Source organism: Schistosoma haematobium, chromosome 1 (genome assembly GCF_000699445.3).
Source record: "Schistosoma haematobium chromosome 1, whole genome shotgun sequence".
Lineage (NCBI taxonomy): Eukaryota > Metazoa > Platyhelminthes > Trematoda > Strigeidida > Schistosomatidae > Schistosoma > Schistosoma haematobium.
The window spans coordinates 52,359,015-52,378,532 of record NC_067196.1 but is presented as its reverse complement, the minus strand read 5'-3'; the positions used below and the strand labels follow the sequence as shown (position 1 = coordinate 52,378,532).

Sequence of the window (19,518 nt, the reverse complement as noted above, 5' to 3'; positions counted from 1 at the left end):
AACGTTTGAAGCGAACGGTACTTGGTTCGAGTCTCAGAGTGAACATCAACACTGAGATTCAGGTACGTTGAGCTGATATGTCCCAAATGGGACGAGACGCGCATCTTGTATTCCATTGCTAACCACTACCCATTTTTGCGTATAAATTTATTAATTGATAAATAAAGTTCTTAAAGGACAGCATTCTATAATCATTCTCTAGTTATTCATATTAATCACAAGTAATCTCATGCATGAATACATTTCTTCGATTTGTATATGTTTACTTTGGCACGGCTTTTGAATTTTCCGTAACTTGTAAACTCTTCTTTGTTTTTAAACTAAAAGGGACAGTTTGTTTTAAATGAATTATGTAAACATAAAATTAAGTTATGGTAATTTTATTCATTTTATAAACATTTTAATTATAATAGTAAATATACAAGACATATATTATTGAATTAAGCCAATTAAGGATATACTAATAAACAATAATAAACAATTTTGTTAAATAGTAATATCAATAGTTGAAATTGTGAGCCAATTGAAGCTAGACCACCATAGAAAACCTGGACGCACTGAACGGCCGTCTCATCTTAATATGGGACACCTCGGCAGTGCACATCCACGAACCTGCCCCTCACGAGTTTCGAACCCAGGACCTACCAGTAATGTATTTTAGTACAGTTTAATTATTAAACTACTTCAAAATGGGTAATATATTATTTTTAAAAAATAATACCGTCAAGTGTTTTGAAAAAGATGGCATTATTTACAATTTATGTGGTGTATATTCCGACTTCTATTTTATTTGCACTGATAAAGTGTCGCCTTTGGATATTAATTTTTTCTGTTCAACCTAAATTTGTACATAACTATTTTTGGAATATCAACATAAAAAGAATGATTTTCAATTATACGGTACTTTTCAAATTATAGAAGTATATATTAAACTCTAGTGAATGACTAAACAGAAAATAGCAGTTAAATAGTCTTATCAAAGTTTTCAATAGCTCGATTACTGCTTTTACGTATTCTTCTCTCATTTACAATAATTAAGTTATGTTCGTGTTTGCTATTGAATGACGTTTGTTTTCGTCAGTATTCATTCAAGTCGATTTACCGGTACGTATAACCATAGTGATTGAAAATCAGTATAAAATAACTTAAGGAGATAAGTTTATTTTAAAGGCATAAACGTTATTTATATTTATTATAGATCATAAAAATAGTCAACATTTGCAGATACTTTTATCATGATTAGATAGTTTTAATTTCGGTTGGTATTTAAAGTTAATGACAAGATCAAATAAATTTAAATAGAAACGGTTTGTGTATATATTACTTCACAATTACGGTCCAAAAGATTATGATCGAGGCATTTTCAAGCTTATACAATAATTGTTTGGTTTAAAAGAAAACCTAAAACGGTACTCATAGAATATGGTAAATGTATACATTTTAGACTTCCTGTCTAAATTATAGAATGGAGACACGTAAGTACTCATGATTGAACGAAGGAAAAATTCTCTATTCTTGTTTTAATAAAACCGTAGTGAGTAATGAAAAACAGAATTCGTTAAACGGTTAATACTTCTCCAAACTAGACGAACATTTTTCGTAGTACATAATTTCAGATGTCATGGGTTCTATCATACTGATGTTCAATGATTTTTAAATTTTCTATGATTAGAGTTGTTAGGACAAAATATTTATTTTTCTTTATCTGAATAAGGTCAGTGGTTCCTTGAAATGTCTAACATCCTGGTGTATATATACATATATATATATATACACTGATAAATTAATCCTCTATTTTGGAGATAAATTTAAGCATATTACTTGAATAAGTAGAAAATATAGTTTATAGTAAATAAAAATAGATATAAAAGATTATTTTATCTCTAAAATATTTGAATGTTAGTCAAGTGTTTTGAATACAATAAAAATTGATGAAATAATCAAATTTTCTGAATTTGTTCTGTATTGAAAAATGTTTTAATTTGTACAACTAAATGATGGCATTAATAGGTTTCACATTTGTTGTTCGTAGTAATTTATAAATAGTTTATATCCTAGGGGGGGGGGAAGTTAAGTAGTTTTGTGAGCATTTTATAGTACTCCAGTGTAGTGGTCGTTATTCGATATAGTCCTTTAATCGTTGTAAACAGTTCGTCTTGATAACCATTATTAGATAACATCCCCAACGGTGTATAAATCAGAAGACGGGTACGAAGTATTGATGGCGATTATTATCGCATGACGCACAGATCACTTAAACCACAATCACACGAATCAAAGGCTGATGCTTCAAAGCAAGCGAAAGAGTGAGCGTGCGAGCTCAATGAATAGGATAAAAATGTACATATATATATACATAAGGAAATGAATGAACCATCAAATCAACTAAGCGACTAACATTAAAGCTAGAAGAATAAATACATGCGTAGGCGGTAAGCAATGCTCAAGCAACATATTCATACAAGCGCAACAATAATTAAGGTACAATGGTATAGATTAGTTTTCATTGTACAAATGACTGTCTGTTAAATAAATTAACAAAAAGGTTTATCCAAATTAAATGTGAACAAACTCAGTTGCACGTGAGCTGCTAAACCAGTATACTTTTATTCAAGCAATAACATCAGTTACAGTACCATTGTAAACCAAAAAATATTTGACGCATGATATATTCTTATCTAAAATTATTCATCAGTGTGTAGACCTATGAATTCAAATGAGAGTTTCTTGACAAAATAACGGTCAAATTATTTTTTTGTTTTTATAAAAAAAATTAAGGCAAAAATGTTGTCATATAAATAAGCTGAGTATAATGTAACATAGTATTCAATATAAACTTAGGCTTAGTAATTTATAGATTTGTAAGCTAAAAGCGGTTCCATTCAGCCGCCGTGAATTCTAAAGTCTTTTAAATTTATATTCACTGTTTTGGTTTTAATATGAATGTTAGCAGCCCTTCAGTTTCCTAAATGTCCACAGCCCTATTCTGACATTTTGAAACAGTTTGAAGGATATATAACTGTTTAACTCTCAATATTGTTTTGGAAATAAGCCTCAGGAAGTGTATTTAAAATTGTCCAAAGTGCGTAATCTGTAAATGTCATCCAAGTTAAACTGAAATTCTTTAAAACTCCTTGACAGATAAAGTAGTTAGTTGGGACGCTTATTCACCACTGGTCTATCATAAATACTAAGTAGTGTCCATGCGACAACCGTTTGATAACCCATTAAAGTTTATTGAGCTTGCCACGCTATGAACATACAATTTATTTATTTTTCATGACAAATGACATCTTTAATTTTAATGGTTTTTCACAGTAACATTTAATAATTTATTACATTATATTAGATCTAACTTGATAGGTTAAATATAATCAGGAAAATGGTTTACGATAAATTTAACTATTCTTTCTGCATACTTTCATCTGACTAAAATGCACATATTTCGAGTACGAATTGTCCTTGATTATGCCAGTTTGTGGTTTGTGATTAAAAGAAACAACTCCTCAGATCAATGACTGTTTCAAAATGCTGTATAAAATTAGTGATACGTAAAAATGGATAAATTGGTTCGGTTATACTTTGAATAATACGTAATTATTACGATATGTTTCCATTTCTTAATTTACGATGCCAGTGATGCATAATTGTGTACCCACCATGACTAGTACGCGTACTTATCAAAGCATTATGGCAATTTGAATTCAAGCACATCTTTTTATTGGTTGGACGGACAATAAATCTGTTATAAACACTATTCAGATAATTAGATTTTCTACCTATATGTATCATTTAATTTACAAAACAACTGAATTAGCGGATGAAAAAACATAGTAATTGAGTCTATAAAACGATGACCGAGTAACTTGAGTATTTATTTTTTTCCATATAACGAGAGATTAAAATATCTAAATCTAAATATCATTGAAGAGCGACTAGAAGTTATGGCGAACTTTGAAATGCTTTACAAAAATGATAAAAATAATAGATAAATCATGCTTTAAAATATTTGTATACAATTAAATGGTAGAATTAAAATCCTTGATAAAGTAGACAACTCAAAGATTATAGAAATATACAGCTAAAAGTGGTAATTGAAAGTGATCTCATAGCAATGCATCTTGCATCCTTACAATCATTCATCATTCAGTGTATTCTAATAAAAGGGAAGGATGTTTGATTTTATTGGTTGCTTGAATTTTTTGCTGATTTTGAGGACTTCAATCGATCAGTCTCTGTAGACCTATGTGCATCCTGTGTGGATTGTGTCGATACTTCCATTAAGTCACAGGTAGTTTAAGCACAATTGGACGGTGGCTAGCAGTGGAATTCATAGCTCGCGTTCCGGTCTGTTTTTGAATAGTCAGTTGGGCGTATCTGGATCCCAGAGATGATGTCCATAACGAAATACGAAATTAGTACCTTTCTCTTTAAATGCAAATGCGTTATCTACTTGGCCACTGAGTCTAGATAGCCATTGGCTTGTATAATGGGGTAAATCCCAGAGTGAAAATAGACGCTAAAATCCAGGTACGCCCAGCTGACAAATCTGAAATAGGACAAAACGCGCATCCTATATTTCATTGCTAACCAATATTAAACTCTGTTTAGAAAATATTATCCTATAATAGTTATAAAAATCCGTTCACATGGTTACACTGACTACTTAATCTGTATGCTACAGATGAGTTGTATTTTCACGAAAATACATCGTGTTCCCTACTTTGTAATAGTGACACATGGTAATAATTCGCGTACCAGTTACTATTTAGATATAAAGTGTATTATTTATCAGGTGTTTAGTGTGAATATTTGCTGTCATTGGAAAAATTCATACAAAATAATGCGATTATGATTTTACAATCCAAATATAGTCTGTTACAAACAGCACATTAAAATAATGACAGACATAAGTTAGCATGATCTAACAGGCACATATTTCTAAGTAGCCTGAAAAAATTATTATTACTTTTGTTTACTACTAAATAATGCATTCACAATGAACGGAATGTATCCAAAGAATAAGTTATTTGATAATGAAAAGATTATTGGATATCAGTCAAGTAAAATAACAAGCTTCCTTATACTAAAAATTCGTCATTTTACATCTGATCCGAGTGTATATCATGTTCACATGCATATCATGATTTAATAATAAAATTATAATAGTCTGGCAATAAAGCACTGTTCATTTATTATATACATACACGTAAGCATGCACAAATAAATCACTTCCGAGTTATAAATTTTCATGTCGAGTTTATTTTGTTGTTTTGATGTAGAATTTTATACGAAAACAAACGTGACTATGAAAGGACAGACAAACTATTCATTTAGAAGTAATTAAACGTAATAGGTATAATTCAAGAATCATTTCTGGAAACGGTTATAATGAACAATCAGTATTAGATGATAGTTTTATATTAAAATGCATTTTTATGTTCTAATGGATCGATTTTTCGGATTCCTTTTGGCTGAATTCATTTTCTGAATATAGAATGATAGTGAAAGTATTTTGTTTGCCTAAAAGATTACTTCCATTTCATCAATGATCCCTTTTGATCATCGATTGAAAAGTCCAGTGATCAAATTTTTGTTGTGCATCTAGTACATAACTGCACCACATTTATCCGTCGTACCTGTGGTTGTTCGTTCAAAAGTTTTGTTGCAAAATGAAGCTACTGTGAAGCTACTATAAAGCCCTGTATTTTATTGGCAACACTTTGTTACATATAAGATAACACATACCTTTTAGTCTTTAGACAAACTGGAAACATTTAAATCAATTAATCCATATTATACTGATGTAAAAGTCATAACTCTCAGCTCAGTTTATACCTGATGTTTTATCAATAAAAAAGGTCTATCACAAAATTTAAAGCCAGATAATCTTAACTAGGAAGAAAAATAATTTGTCTGAGAAAAATAATTTAGAATATGTAGTAGGACTGGTTGTTCAGAATATAATTGTTATGTTATTATTACTAAAGTCTACGTATCTTGATGTTCTGATAAAATATTTCTATTTTAAGTATAATAATGGAAATACTGACAACCTTACTTATCATAGAGGCGGTAAAGTTGAAAGTTATAAGGAGACAATCTAATGAAATGTCAATTACTCACTTTTAGTAACGACGTTTTAAATTTTAGGTGGTTAGCACTTCGTGGATTTTCAATTTATATATCTTAGATTCAAATGTCCCAGCAAACTTCGGTTAGTACAATGGTTTCTTCGACTAACTTTTCCTCATTTATACACTAATTAGTTGGCGATTTCCTTCAAAACTAGCTAGTGTATACAGATAATTTGTAGAAATAATACTATACATTTTACATAGATTTAGAAGTCACCATCGAATCTGAAATATTCGTAACTGGCGATATCAACACCTTTTCATCATTAATCCAATAAACTCCTTCTGTAACTGTATAACTAATCGAGGTTGGATTCTTAACAATTTCGTTATATAGCATAAACTATACTAAACTTGTTTTATTTAATGTGCACGCAATGTATTTTATTTTTCCTACCTAAATAGTTATCTAAGTATATATTTGCTAGGTAATTTAGTATTATGGTTTTCACTTGGAGACTATTTTGAAGTCCTTACAAAAAAATTCAATATTTTTATTCATGACACATAATAGGGAATACGCAAATGGTAAACAAAGAAATATTTGTTATTGAAAACAATATTAATTAAATACTATTTCCTTGAAAAAGCTTGGACCAGATTGCCAGGCGAAACGTTGGATTTACTTCAAATTCTTTCTCTGAGATTTTACAAATACATTCTTCTTCTTTAATGTCTCACATTAGCTCGAAGCTCAAATACTGTGAAACTATTCGATCAAATTTAGAGGAACGTTCTTATCTAATCTCCAAAGCTTAGAAAAAGGTTATTCTTTTTAGGGAAAAAAAATAAACAAAATAGAATCTGTAATCACTGGTTGATAAACTTTTTTTTAAACTGATGAATGTTTTAGACAGAATATTCAGTCTAACTTTTGATGGGGAAATTTAATTGTTTTTTTAAACAATAGGATTATAATTTAAGCTATTAAAACTTCTAACTTACAATTCATAAGTGTTTTCAGGACGTTACACGGATTTATTAGAAAAAAAAACCGATTTATCCGTTTTATATAATCAATAGAAATCATTTGATCTTTGAAAGAACCGATTAATGCTTAACTAAAGATTATTAATGAATATAATTATTAGAAAATTCTTTTCATGTGTGGCATTTATAATTAATCTTTTATTGACAAACTAATATTGTTTAAAAAGTATATGAAAATAATAATAATAATAATCTGGAATGCTTTACTTGTTAAGGTTCAATTCTAGGGAAGATTTTCTCTAGACTTATTGTATAATCATTTACCTATTATCAATTATTATTAACATATATGATCGTATATGAACATTTTCTTTAATCATTTATAGATAATGACAGTTTATCTGTTAGTAAGATTTATTGTTGTAATTCAAAGTTATTTATTTGTAATCAAAGCACATTTGATAGAATTGTACGGCATATGTAAATTGATTTTTTAAAAAAAACGTTCTAATAACCTATAAAAATTATGGTTGAATGTAAGGAATTCAATTGGTGGAACATATGGTAGTTATTATGATTTATAAGCTTTAGTAATTGTAATGGTTGTAAATGTTTGTATTTTATAAAATTTATTTGAAAAAGATGAACTTATTCACTATTTATAATTACTAACTTACTTACATACTTACGCCTGTTACCCTCAAGGGTGCATAAGCCGCCGACCAGTATTCTCAAACGCATTTTATCAAGGGCCATTCTTTCTAGTTCTATCCAATTGTTTTTCATTCTTCTCATGTCTGTCTCCATTTCTCGGCGTAATGTGTTCTTTGGTCTTCCACTTCTCCTTTAGTTTTGAGGATTCTAAGTGAGGGCTTGCACTGTGACTCAGTTGGATGCTTTCCTCAATGTGTTTCATATCCGATTCCAGCACTTCTTCCTGTTTTCTTCCTCCAATGGAACCTGTTTTTCCTCTCCCAAAGTCGGTTGTTGCTGATAGCGTCTGGCCAACTGATATGAAGCATTTCGCGTAGACAACTGCGAATAAACACTTTTGTCTTCTAGATGATGGCTTTCCTAATTCTCCAAGTTTCCACCCCATACAGTAGAACTGTCTTGACATTTGTATTAAAAATTCTGACTTTGGTGTTGGTTGACAGTTGTTTTGATTTCCAGATTCTCTTCAATTGTAGATATGCTGCTCTTGCTTTGCCAAGCCCTCCTGGGGCTGCTGCTGGTCCGAAGTTCGGATAAAGGAAGAGGTTTGGGGATGAGGTTGGCGACCTCATCCCGTAGAAAACTAACTCGCTAAAAAAGATGCTAACCAGAAAAATAATACACTATCTATAAGTTAATGTAAATAAAAGATTATTGAATCGCTTTAATTAAAATCCTTCGCAATTCTTAAGAGTATAATCATTAAGTATATCGAAAGAACAAGTTAGTTGTAATGTCATCATCAAAGAAATTAGAGTTTGTTTATTTACAATTAGTATAACATAGCAAAGGATAATTAAGTTTTAGTTATCGATTAAACATATAAGTGTTTCAATTGTTATGTAGATAATGAGAATAATTCCTTTTGATGAAAATAATTAAACTTGGTTTACTCTAGTGAAATGCGATGATTGGTATTTTAGATAATAATGAAACAGCTGTACTTTCATTTAAGTTACTTTTTTGAAATTCTGATTATGTTTTTTTAAAACTTAGATGAAAAGAAAACGATTAATTAAAAATAATAAGGTAAGTTGTCCAATTGTTTACCTAATTATTTAAAGTACATCAAACCTTATGTTTAAAAGGTATATTTCGACCTAAATTACATTCCAAATTTGTTTAGTAGAAACAAAAATTATTCCACAGATTTATAATCATCAGAATACTCAGGTTGACGGGTTTTCAGTTTCAACTAAGTTAAACAGCTGAAGAAAAAATTGGGAATCATTAGGTATAGAGAATAACTAATAAGCTGCATAAAACAAATATGAAATAATAATATAAGTCATTCAGGATGCAACGTATAATCTATTTGCTCATACTAGCAAGCTAATCAAACTTACCGTTTTACAATTTGACACGATTTCGAAAGAACAATGAATAAGTATGTAATCATTTAACAGACTGAAAAATATATGAATCTGATATCAATCGGTTTCATGAGCAATAGGTATAGCTGTACTTCATTGAAATGTTATCTTCATAGCAGAAAATTAAACAATACTGCTAACCTTCATAATACAGTTTATGTAATTAATCTTGAATCGTGATAAGTCGTTGTTTCCTTTTATCGCAAAATATGACGAACTACATACAGTGTTAAGGTGGTAATCTATATGATCGAAAAAAATCATTTAAAACTATCAGTGCTTAACATACAATCAGTTAGCAAGTTACTAAAAGTTCGAGATCAGGAATCCATTGTAAACGATCATCGAAGAACTATGAAATATTGGAGAGAACTGCACAACGATCTTCACAAACCCCCTATAGTGATGATAAATATGTGGGATTAATTTCAAGAAATAATCTAATTTTTATGGTAAAGCTATGGTAGGTGAAGTTCAGCCATTCAGAGAGTAAAAAAATAATAATATTAGCTACCGATGATGATCGAATATTAACGAAAATTAGAAGTTAAATATGTAAACCAGTAGATGTCAAATCAGTAGTCAAATGATCATGCACTAGCCACTAAGCTTGAAAATTCTTATATTAATTCCTGGTAAAGTTGTGCGTGTGCCTTACTGAGGAGTCCTATAGTTAAATGAAACATCTCTTCAGTGCCTGCTGATTTCCTTTAATTCTCTAAACAAACCTAGTCCATAATAGATACATATTATCAACCAGATAGAATATATCGTTTGAAATAAAGTTTATTTGTTTCATTAGGGGATAAACACATAAATCACTTGCATACAAATTATTTATAGAAATCCGGATATAAAATAGTAAAGCTCCCTGATATGCATAAAAATACAATGGAACATGGATTGTACATGTTAACTTTAAACTATTTATAAATAAGTACAAAAACTACGACTGTATTAGGTTTGATTAACTGATGGTGAAAGAAAACAATGATTACTACTAATGGTACTATTATTATTAATTATTGTAGGTACTTGTGTATTACTATTGTTATGATTTAATCGTGAACAGCCTTGCTTATTGATTGAAGAACGATTAATTATTGAATTGTAAAAATAACACAATGTAAAACTAATGCATAATAATGATAATCCAAATAAGAATATACCCAATGATGTCCACTGAGAATAATTAAAAAATCCATTAATACTCTTTGATATATATGTATTGTTCATTTGATATTTTGATTGATTTAAATAATAACCTGTATGTATACAAAATATCACTGAAGCTATTGATATACTAATTAATCCAATAACTGAAGTAAATAGGACACAATAATGATATATTCTAACACGAGTTGTTACATGTCGTTTTAATGGTTGCATATCATTTATTGATAGATTACGATTAATGGAACTTAATTCAAACATTATACATGGATTCGGTATTAAACGATTACTAGATGTCAAATTTTCATTTGCTACATTTAAAAGATATTTTGTATTATCTGTCATTATGTTGAAGTTTTAGTTCTTTTTTCTTCTTCGTTTATCTTTCTCAATGATTTATTTAATTTAAAATACAAAAAACTTTAAATGTTGGTTATTGTTATCGTTTAAATAAGGAAGTAAATGTGAACCTGTAACAAAATATACAATTCCGTCTATGCATTATTCTGTTTACAGATAAAAGTTAGGTTTAAACAAAACATTATGATTGGTTAAAGTGATTTATGTTATCTATTATCTGATTGGTCAATAAAATCTATTTATTTAATTGAAAATAATCTACTGATGAACAAGTAAATAAATATGAGATGTTATAAATAATGGGATAATAATTTTTTTTTTTTCAGCTAAATAAAACGGCTATATTTTGTTTTTAATTGGGAAATAATAAGGTAGAATTAAATAAAATCTAATAATTTAATTTACCCATTTAATACTATGTTCAAGAGAGAAAATCAGTATTATTGATAATGCTGAACAATATGAATACATTTCATTTCATTAGGTTTACATCAGCTGCTTACAACCTAAAATATTTGAAAATCAACGTTGTTACAGATATTGACAAACTTATACATTAGAGGGTGATTAAAAATGAATATATGTATCATGATGTAGCGAAGATTTCAATAGAGTTAATAAAGTTATAATCTATTTTCAGTTGTTTCATTACACAATCATTTAATGTTTGTTAACTCTTAAAGTTCTAATTGCTATATCAATATTCTGGAACTTTCCCTCTTAAACTTTATTTATTCGAAACAGACTTTTTTATGACCTTATTAACTCTTGAAATCTTCACTAAATCATGATACATATATTCATCTTTAATCACCTTGGCATTTATAAACATGTCAATATCTGTTATAAAGTTGATTTTCAAATATTTTAGGTTGTAAGTAGCTGATGAGAACTTAACAAAATAAAATGAATTCATATTATTCTGCATCAATCTTTGTTCTTGCTCTATTTAACATATGTTTCTAGACAAAATTAAGGTTTCATCAAAATAATAAGCTTATTTAAATGATATCAATAAGTTAATCGTAATATGAATATTATTATCACACATTTGATATTACAAATTCCTAAATATGTTTTTTATAGAACACGTGGTTATATTTTATTGTTCAACCGATACAATGCAGTTGTATATACCTGGTGAATATGCAGTTTTAACTCAGAGATGAAAATAGTATAGAAAAAATAAGTGGAATAAGTAGTTTTGTAATACGATTTGTTTGACCATGAGATTACGTCATCTCTCAAAACTGTTTCTCTTTGTATACTTGATAAGCTGATTAATAGAAAGTAGACACTGTTTTGTAACTTGTGTACTTGAAACAGGTTTTCATACAGCATAAGCTATATACAAAACATAATGTAGTGATATTTACCTAGGATAAGAAATTTACACTTCTAGGATATTAAGTCGATTACATATTTTTGAGGGATGTACACATTATACTCTTATTCTAATCACAGATGTTTTTATGAGATTTTGTCCAATACTCAGCGGCTTTTGTTTAAAACGTTTCACTTTCATTCTTGTTAGTATCTATCTGAATACTATTTTTAAGAGTACAATTTTGACAAAGAAATACCTGGTTTTGTAAGCAGGGAACAGTTATGGTCAATTTTTGTTAATACTTTAACTCAAAAGCAAATGAAATGAACCAACTTACGAAACATTTTGCTTCCTAACAGATTATTTTATGATAATACTGACTGAAGGCTGAAACTTGTGTATCATTGATAAACTACATTATATTTGAAGGCAAAATTTCGATCTTACCGAAAAATGTAACTTCAATTTATCATATCATTTGAAACAGAACTTCAAGTTCACTCTTTTCTACTAACGTATACTTAATTGATTCGTCCAAATAAGAGTGAAATCTTGTTCATCATACCCGATTCCATCCGTAGTCGAACAAGAATTTCAGGATCTCTTTTGGACTGAAGGAATATTATGTCACCATTATAATACAAAATTATTATTCATTTATGAAATTTGCTCAATCACCGATTACTCAAACCATGTAGTGTATAATATCTAATAACAGACTTGTTATATCTTGTGGACTGCAGATTAGACGGCAGCGAATTATCGATAGGACCAAAGACGCGTAAAACACGTAAGAACGACCTAGAGTCCTGATTGGCCCTGCTTCCCTGTCTAGCCCAGCCAGTTGAGTCCGGAACACTAGTCTCAGCCTCTGCGATATGAATCGTTATATTTCAAGCATACTCTGCTTATATACCAATCAAGCAGACCATATCGTACCATAAAATAGAAAATAACATTTGACACGTGAAATAAGTATTGACCAGTAGGAAAATGATACAATCTCAAGTCCAAGAATAGCATTAGACTTAATAGAATAATTTTTGAGATATTTTCCTGAATATCCCAACAAGACTATCAGTTTAGGGTTGAAGAGTTTGTTGAGTTTTGATTAGGATATTCTTTGGATGCCGGACCAGTGGTCTGGAGGTTAATTGTTCGCTTACGAGACCAATGGTCCTGGGTCCAAATTCTTCATGCTGGATCGTGGATGGGAACTGTTGAAGAGTCCCATACCAGGACGAAATGGCAGTCCAGTACTTCCAGGTTTTCACTAGTGATCTGTCATTGATCCATTCATGATCTCAATCAAAATAATAAACTGTTGAATAAGTTGCAGTAGACTTTTAAGTGAGTATAATGAATTCATACTACTAAGTTAGCATCCACTAGTCATTTATTCGGCTTCGAGTGTTAACTCGTATGACAAGTATAGCTCTGTATTTTATTAAAATATAACAGAGATGTATATATCTATATGTATATAACTATATGAAAATTTTCCAGGATTAATTGTATAACAAAATGTGTAACTTGATTAATCACTGAATACATAAAATACATTTGCTTTTAGTCAATCATTTATTATAATTGGTAAATCGGAAACATATCATTAAGGAAATTAATTAGAGTCAGAAAATTTATCGAAGCATAATCATGAATTAAAACTTACTTTAACACAATATAAATTAGAATTTATTTATTGTGGAAATAGATTGATCAGAGAATTTTCCGAGTTAAAGAAGTTAACTAACTGATATATCTATGATAACTTACCTAGCAAATATACTCTGTGACGAACAGGTTGTTAGAGTTAACCTAGTGACTAACCCGCATTCATAACATGTCTCTATTTTGGAAAGTTCTACAGTTTTTCAGATTTTTTTAAAACCCATTTCTTTTCTTTTTTGTTATTGTTGTTGTTTTGTTTGTTTTTTTTGTAAAAAAAACTTGTTAAACTACCTTGTGCTGAGAATCCTATATTGTACCAAAATATAATATTGAATAGAGCCATTAACAATAATAATAATAATAATATATTTACTACTTTCCTTCATTAGTTACTTGAGGACTTATGTAGTAAATAATTTTGTCATAGACTATCTTTAAGAGTAATATATTATTTAATCTTATGTATAACCTAAAATCTATCCATGTGATATAATCAAAAGACATGAATGATTATCTTGAAAATCTTCAAATCAGATACTTTCAAAGAGTTCACATCTTAAACACTGTAATAATATCTATATTGTTTTTCCCATAAATTGCATACCAGTTATACTTTTGATTATTTAATAACCCTACCGTTAAACGTTACTAAGCGTAAATTTATATACAATTTATTTAGATGGTATTAATAAATTAGTATTTAGGAATAAATCAATTGAAAGTCATTATTGACGTCATTAAAATGGAAGAATATAGAATATTACAATCCAGTCTATCATAACCATTCACCTTTTTTGATTGTAAATGTAAATTTACGAGAACGACAACATATTTATATTTCATTATTAAATATAATTAGGCATAAACCCATGTATAGTTTACTGATTTCAAATGGTTAAACATAACATTGGTGTTTATCAGTGAAGATATAAGTGAAAAATAAGTCTCAGTCAGCAAAGTTTGGTAGAAATAATGGTTCAATTATTGTTTTTTGTTTCATCCTGTCAGTTGTCAAAGTGGATAACACATGGATGATCATTTATGCAAAAATTGGTTTAGTTTATTAAAAAAAATAAAATATAGAGTGTTTCATCAAGTTTTGTAAACGGTATGACGTTATAGCAACTACCTACAATCAATTTTGATTATGGTTAATTTTGGTTAAGCCCATTTATTAACTTATTTGACAGACCATGTTATCAGAATAGTAACAATTAGCATATTTCTCTGTACCATTATAGTCACTAGAGTACATGACAGACTCTAGCTAAAATGTTGATTGCTTAATTATCACTCGGTGATTCATCCTCCTCCCCATGTGTATATGTACTCAAATCCTATTATTAGTCCTTGCTTTGTTTTGCTAAACTCCTATGCAATTTGACTAAAAATTTGCCTATATAATTGCTCGTATGTACTTATTCACCTCTCCGCTTCCGATTCGATCGATATGCTTATAGCTTTGTGATCTGCGCTTTCCCTTAATAAACCGTAGTTGCCGCTTCTGTTTGCTCTCTGACTTCAAACACCATTGAGATTTATATAATAACGGTTACGAGGGTGATTGGTTAACGAAGCAAAGCCACTACAACGTCTTTTATTCATTAGTGATAATCCACACAAGCTTCATACAGAAATATCTAAAATAAACACACTTGTGTTGTAGTTCACCTCTAAAGACTAAATAGCTGTTTAGGGATAGTATATCTTCATGGAATTGTAGTAAATTAGATAGTAGATAAAATAAAACAATAATGTGGATTAATGAATAAATAGAATGTGGCAAGTAGTCGAACACACAATGGCCATATATTTCTATTTTCAGCTAGTCTGCTAAATAGAATTGTACCCCAGGGATGATATTAAATTTGAGAATTAAACCCAGTTCCATTTAATTCAAGTGCTCTACTAGTGATTCAATTATCTAATGAGTTTAGAGAAACAATCACTTGTGTAACATATAGGATATTTATTTTATTATTTGAAATGTTTTAGTCATCCTGTTATTAGTATTGATCAGTCTGATTCGATTGGTCTTAATGCAATTAAAATATCAAGAATAGGATAACTTAAACTTTTATAATATAAATATTATTATTTATTCCTCAATACTAAATGATTTATTGCTTACATATTTTACAGGGTGAGTAAACGAAACCAATCTGAATTATTTCTAGTGTGATATAAATGGTGCTTTCAATGAACGTAGCTACAAAACTGACACTATCATCAACCTTTAGTAAAAGCTACGTTCTTTGTTTTGTTTTGTTTTCAAATAAAGTATGAATTTAAGTAAAAGGAATTGAAGAACATATGGTCAACTAATTCATTATATATTCAAGTGAATAATACTTCAAGTGATGTATTCAATGGAAAAAGAAAACACTTTATAATCGTAAATAAACTTTATTACATTCAAAAGCATTTTTTATATTTCAATTACATTTAAAAGAAGAGAGTTGATTTTCAAAAGGTTCAGTTGTATAGATAAGATTTTTTTCTATTTGTAAATATTATTAAATCTTTAGGTTATATATATTGGGGAAAAAACAATTTCCATTGACACAAAACGTTTGTACTTTTACAATTGAGTAAATTACATTCTAATTCAACTGATAAATTTAAAGTTATTATGTCAATTTATTGCTTAATTCATGTAAAGATTATTTTATATGCATATTTGATGGATACTTTATTAATATAGTTCACAGGAAGTATGTTTTAATTGAAAGTTGCAGACTAAAAAGTGATAATGTTCATAGTTAATCATTTAAAAGGATAGAAACTGTATAAAACACGATGTGTATGATGATAGTAACGGCATGACAACGATTATGTCTGTTTGTAAAAGATTCACACGACAAAATAGTTTTAGTATTACTTACTTACGCCTGTTATAAGTGATAGTTATAGTATTACAACAAAAAATTTACCCTTATTTATAAGATAAGGGTTGATACACGAATAATGATTTACAAGTAGACTTTGTATGCACGCTCACTAAGTAGTTTAAAATTTAATGCATAGTACATTGAATCATCAACTGGTTTTTCATTGTCCAAACGTGTTAGCACAACGTATTCTTGACACCACGATTGATCGAATATATAGCCTACGAGCTTCTTTGCATGCTCCTTAACTTACGACTACTTGATTGTAATCTACTGCCCTTAATGTAACCTACTTACTTCCTTGTTTACGCTTGTTACTCTTCGTGGAGGAGCATTGGCTGCCCACCAGCACACTTCATCCAATCCTCTCCCGGGGAGTCCCTTCCAGTAACTATTCATTCATTTCAGATCTGCTTCCAATTCCCGACGTAGTGTGTACTTCGACCTTCAGGATTCCATGTTAGGGCTTGCCTCGTGATGCAGTTTGGTGATTTCTGTAATGTATGTCCTATCCATTTCCATCGTATTTTCCTAATTTCATGTTCAGATGGGAGTTGGTTTGTTCTCACCTACAATAGACTGTTGCTGATGGCATCCGGCCAATGGATGTTGAGTATCTTGCGTGGACAACTATTTATGAGTAGTAGTTCTCCAAGTTTTAGCTCAGTAAAGTATAACTATCTTAATGTTCGTAATGAAGATTTTGACTTTGATATTGGCCTGCATACAGTTGTTTTGAGTTCCATATGCTCTTCAAATGCACGAATGTTGTTATACTTTGCCATTCCTTGCCTTTACGTCTGCATTCGATCTTTTTTGTTCATCGATGATGCTTTCCAGGTACGTGAAGGATTCCACATCTACCAGAGTTTCGTTATCAAGGCTTCAAATGCAAGCCACATAATTTACAACTGAAAAAATCCGTGCAAGACCAGTTTTCAAATCGATATTAAATCATCAACCTAACAAAATAGAGATTATAAAGACCTCATAACTAGTTTCAAACTAATGAATAGTTTTATTAATATTAAACATCAATATCGAATTGTAAAGTAAACATCAAGGTTTTGAGAATATTTTCAACAGACTACAGGTTAGAAAGACTGTCATATCAAATATTTATGAGAACCAAAATAGAAAATTCCTAAATCACCCCATAGTTCAAATAGAAACAGACAGTTTCTGATGAAGTTTTGTTCTCTGAGCTGGATGGTTTGGTCGTGAAGCTCTCATCGTTCTTCTGAACGACATCATCAGAACAAAATTCAGGTAGAAGAACGATGAAAGGTCCACGACCAAAACAAAACTCCATCACATACAGCTTCTGTCTTGAGAAATGTATATTTTTTATTTTGATATTGCTGTGAAAAGCCAATAATTACAGCACAAATAATCATTCATTTCATTAATCTTAATTTACACTCTAAGTCAAAATGATGATGTCATTACTAGCGGCTGCGACTTGTACATATTATGTTTTACATTAATTATTACAATTACATTTCGAAAATTAAATTATGGGCTAAAATATATTAATTGTGAAACACGACATTCAATTATCATTTCTAATACCGCCACATTTTTGATATACGAATTAATAGGATCTATTTATTTATATTTTTCCTGTTCGAGCACTAGATATAGATACTTAGTTACTTTCACCCGTTACCCTTCGTGCAGGAAGATCGGTCACCCCTCAGAATTCCCCATCGAACTCTGGCATGGGCTCTCCTCTCCATTTGTTTCCAGTTGATATTCATTGTTTTCATGTCTGTCTACATTTCCCGACGCAAAGTGTTCCTTGATCTTCCTCGTTTTCTTTTCTTTTCAGAAGTTCAAGTTAGGGCTTGCTTCATGATAGAGTCTTTCGATTTCCGAAGTGCATGTTCTATCCACTTCCATCGTCTTTTCCTAATTTCCTCTTCAACTGGTAGTTGGTTTGTTCTCTACCATGGTAGGTTAATTTTGATCGTATCTGGCTAATGGACACTGAGTATTTCAGATAGACAATTGTAATATGAATTTTGACTTTGGTGTTGTTTGACAGTTTTTTTGAGTTCCAAATGTTCTTCCGTTATAAGAATGCTGCTCTAGCTTTGCTGATCCGTGCCTTCACATCTTTATCAGATCCTACTAGTTTATCGATGATGGTGACCAGGTTAGTATATAAAAGTCATCACATCTTCCAGAGGCTCTCCGTCAAGTGATATTCGGTTGGTGTTCTCCGTGTTGTATTTAATGATCTTGATTTTTACTTTGTGCATATGGAGGCCTGCTGATGTTGAGGCTGCGCTACACCGGCTATCTTCACCTGCTTTTGTTGGTGTGAATGGAATAGAAGAGCCAGGTCATCTGCGAAGTCCAAATCATCTATTTGCATCCTAGGTTTCCAATGTATTCTGTGCCTTCACTCAGAAGCCAAGGTTATCATAATCTAGCCAGCCACCAGAAGAAAGAGAAAGGTAACAGAGAGAGAGAGAGAGGGAGTAAGCAGCCTTGTCTGACTCCAGTCTTCAATTGGAATGCACTTGTCATTTGTTCTCCATGCACAACTTTGCAGTGTAGTCCGTCGTATGAATTTCATGGGATATTGATGATTTTCTCAGGTACACTATAATGTTGAAGAAGGTTATATAAGGTTGTTCTATCCACACTACCAAACACTTTTTCATAGTAAAAGAAGTTTATGAATGATGACGACTCCCATCCAATTTATTGTTCAAGGATGATCCGTAGTGTAACGATTTGGTCTGTGCGCGACCAATCATTATTATTAGAGTCACCGATGAGATATTTATTCATTTTTGATTCGTCTTAACTGATCACCTTGATCGAGGTAGAATCTTAGTTTATCTCTACTCACCAAAATGAACATATTTAAAGTATATCAATTTCTTTTGAATGTTTCGACATAATGTAGAAAATTACTGTTTGACAAATAC

At 30.2% G+C, this 19,518-nt stretch overlaps 1 protein-coding gene across 1 annotated transcript; it reads right to left on the bottom strand.

Annotated features, from left to right (window-relative positions):
• Positions 1–9,924: 9,924 nt before the first annotated feature.
• On the bottom strand, positions 9,925–10,672 carry MS3_00001563 (uncharacterized protein; the record flags this gene model as incomplete). Its single annotated transcript, XM_012944364.2, has 1 exon — positions 9,925–10,672. The coding sequence occupies one exon, from the start codon at positions 10,670–10,672 to the stop codon at positions 10,112–10,114; it is 561 nt and encodes a 186-aa protein (XP_012799818.1). The 3' UTR covers positions 9,925–10,111.
• Between the last annotated feature and the right edge of the window lie 8,846 nt (positions 10,673–19,518).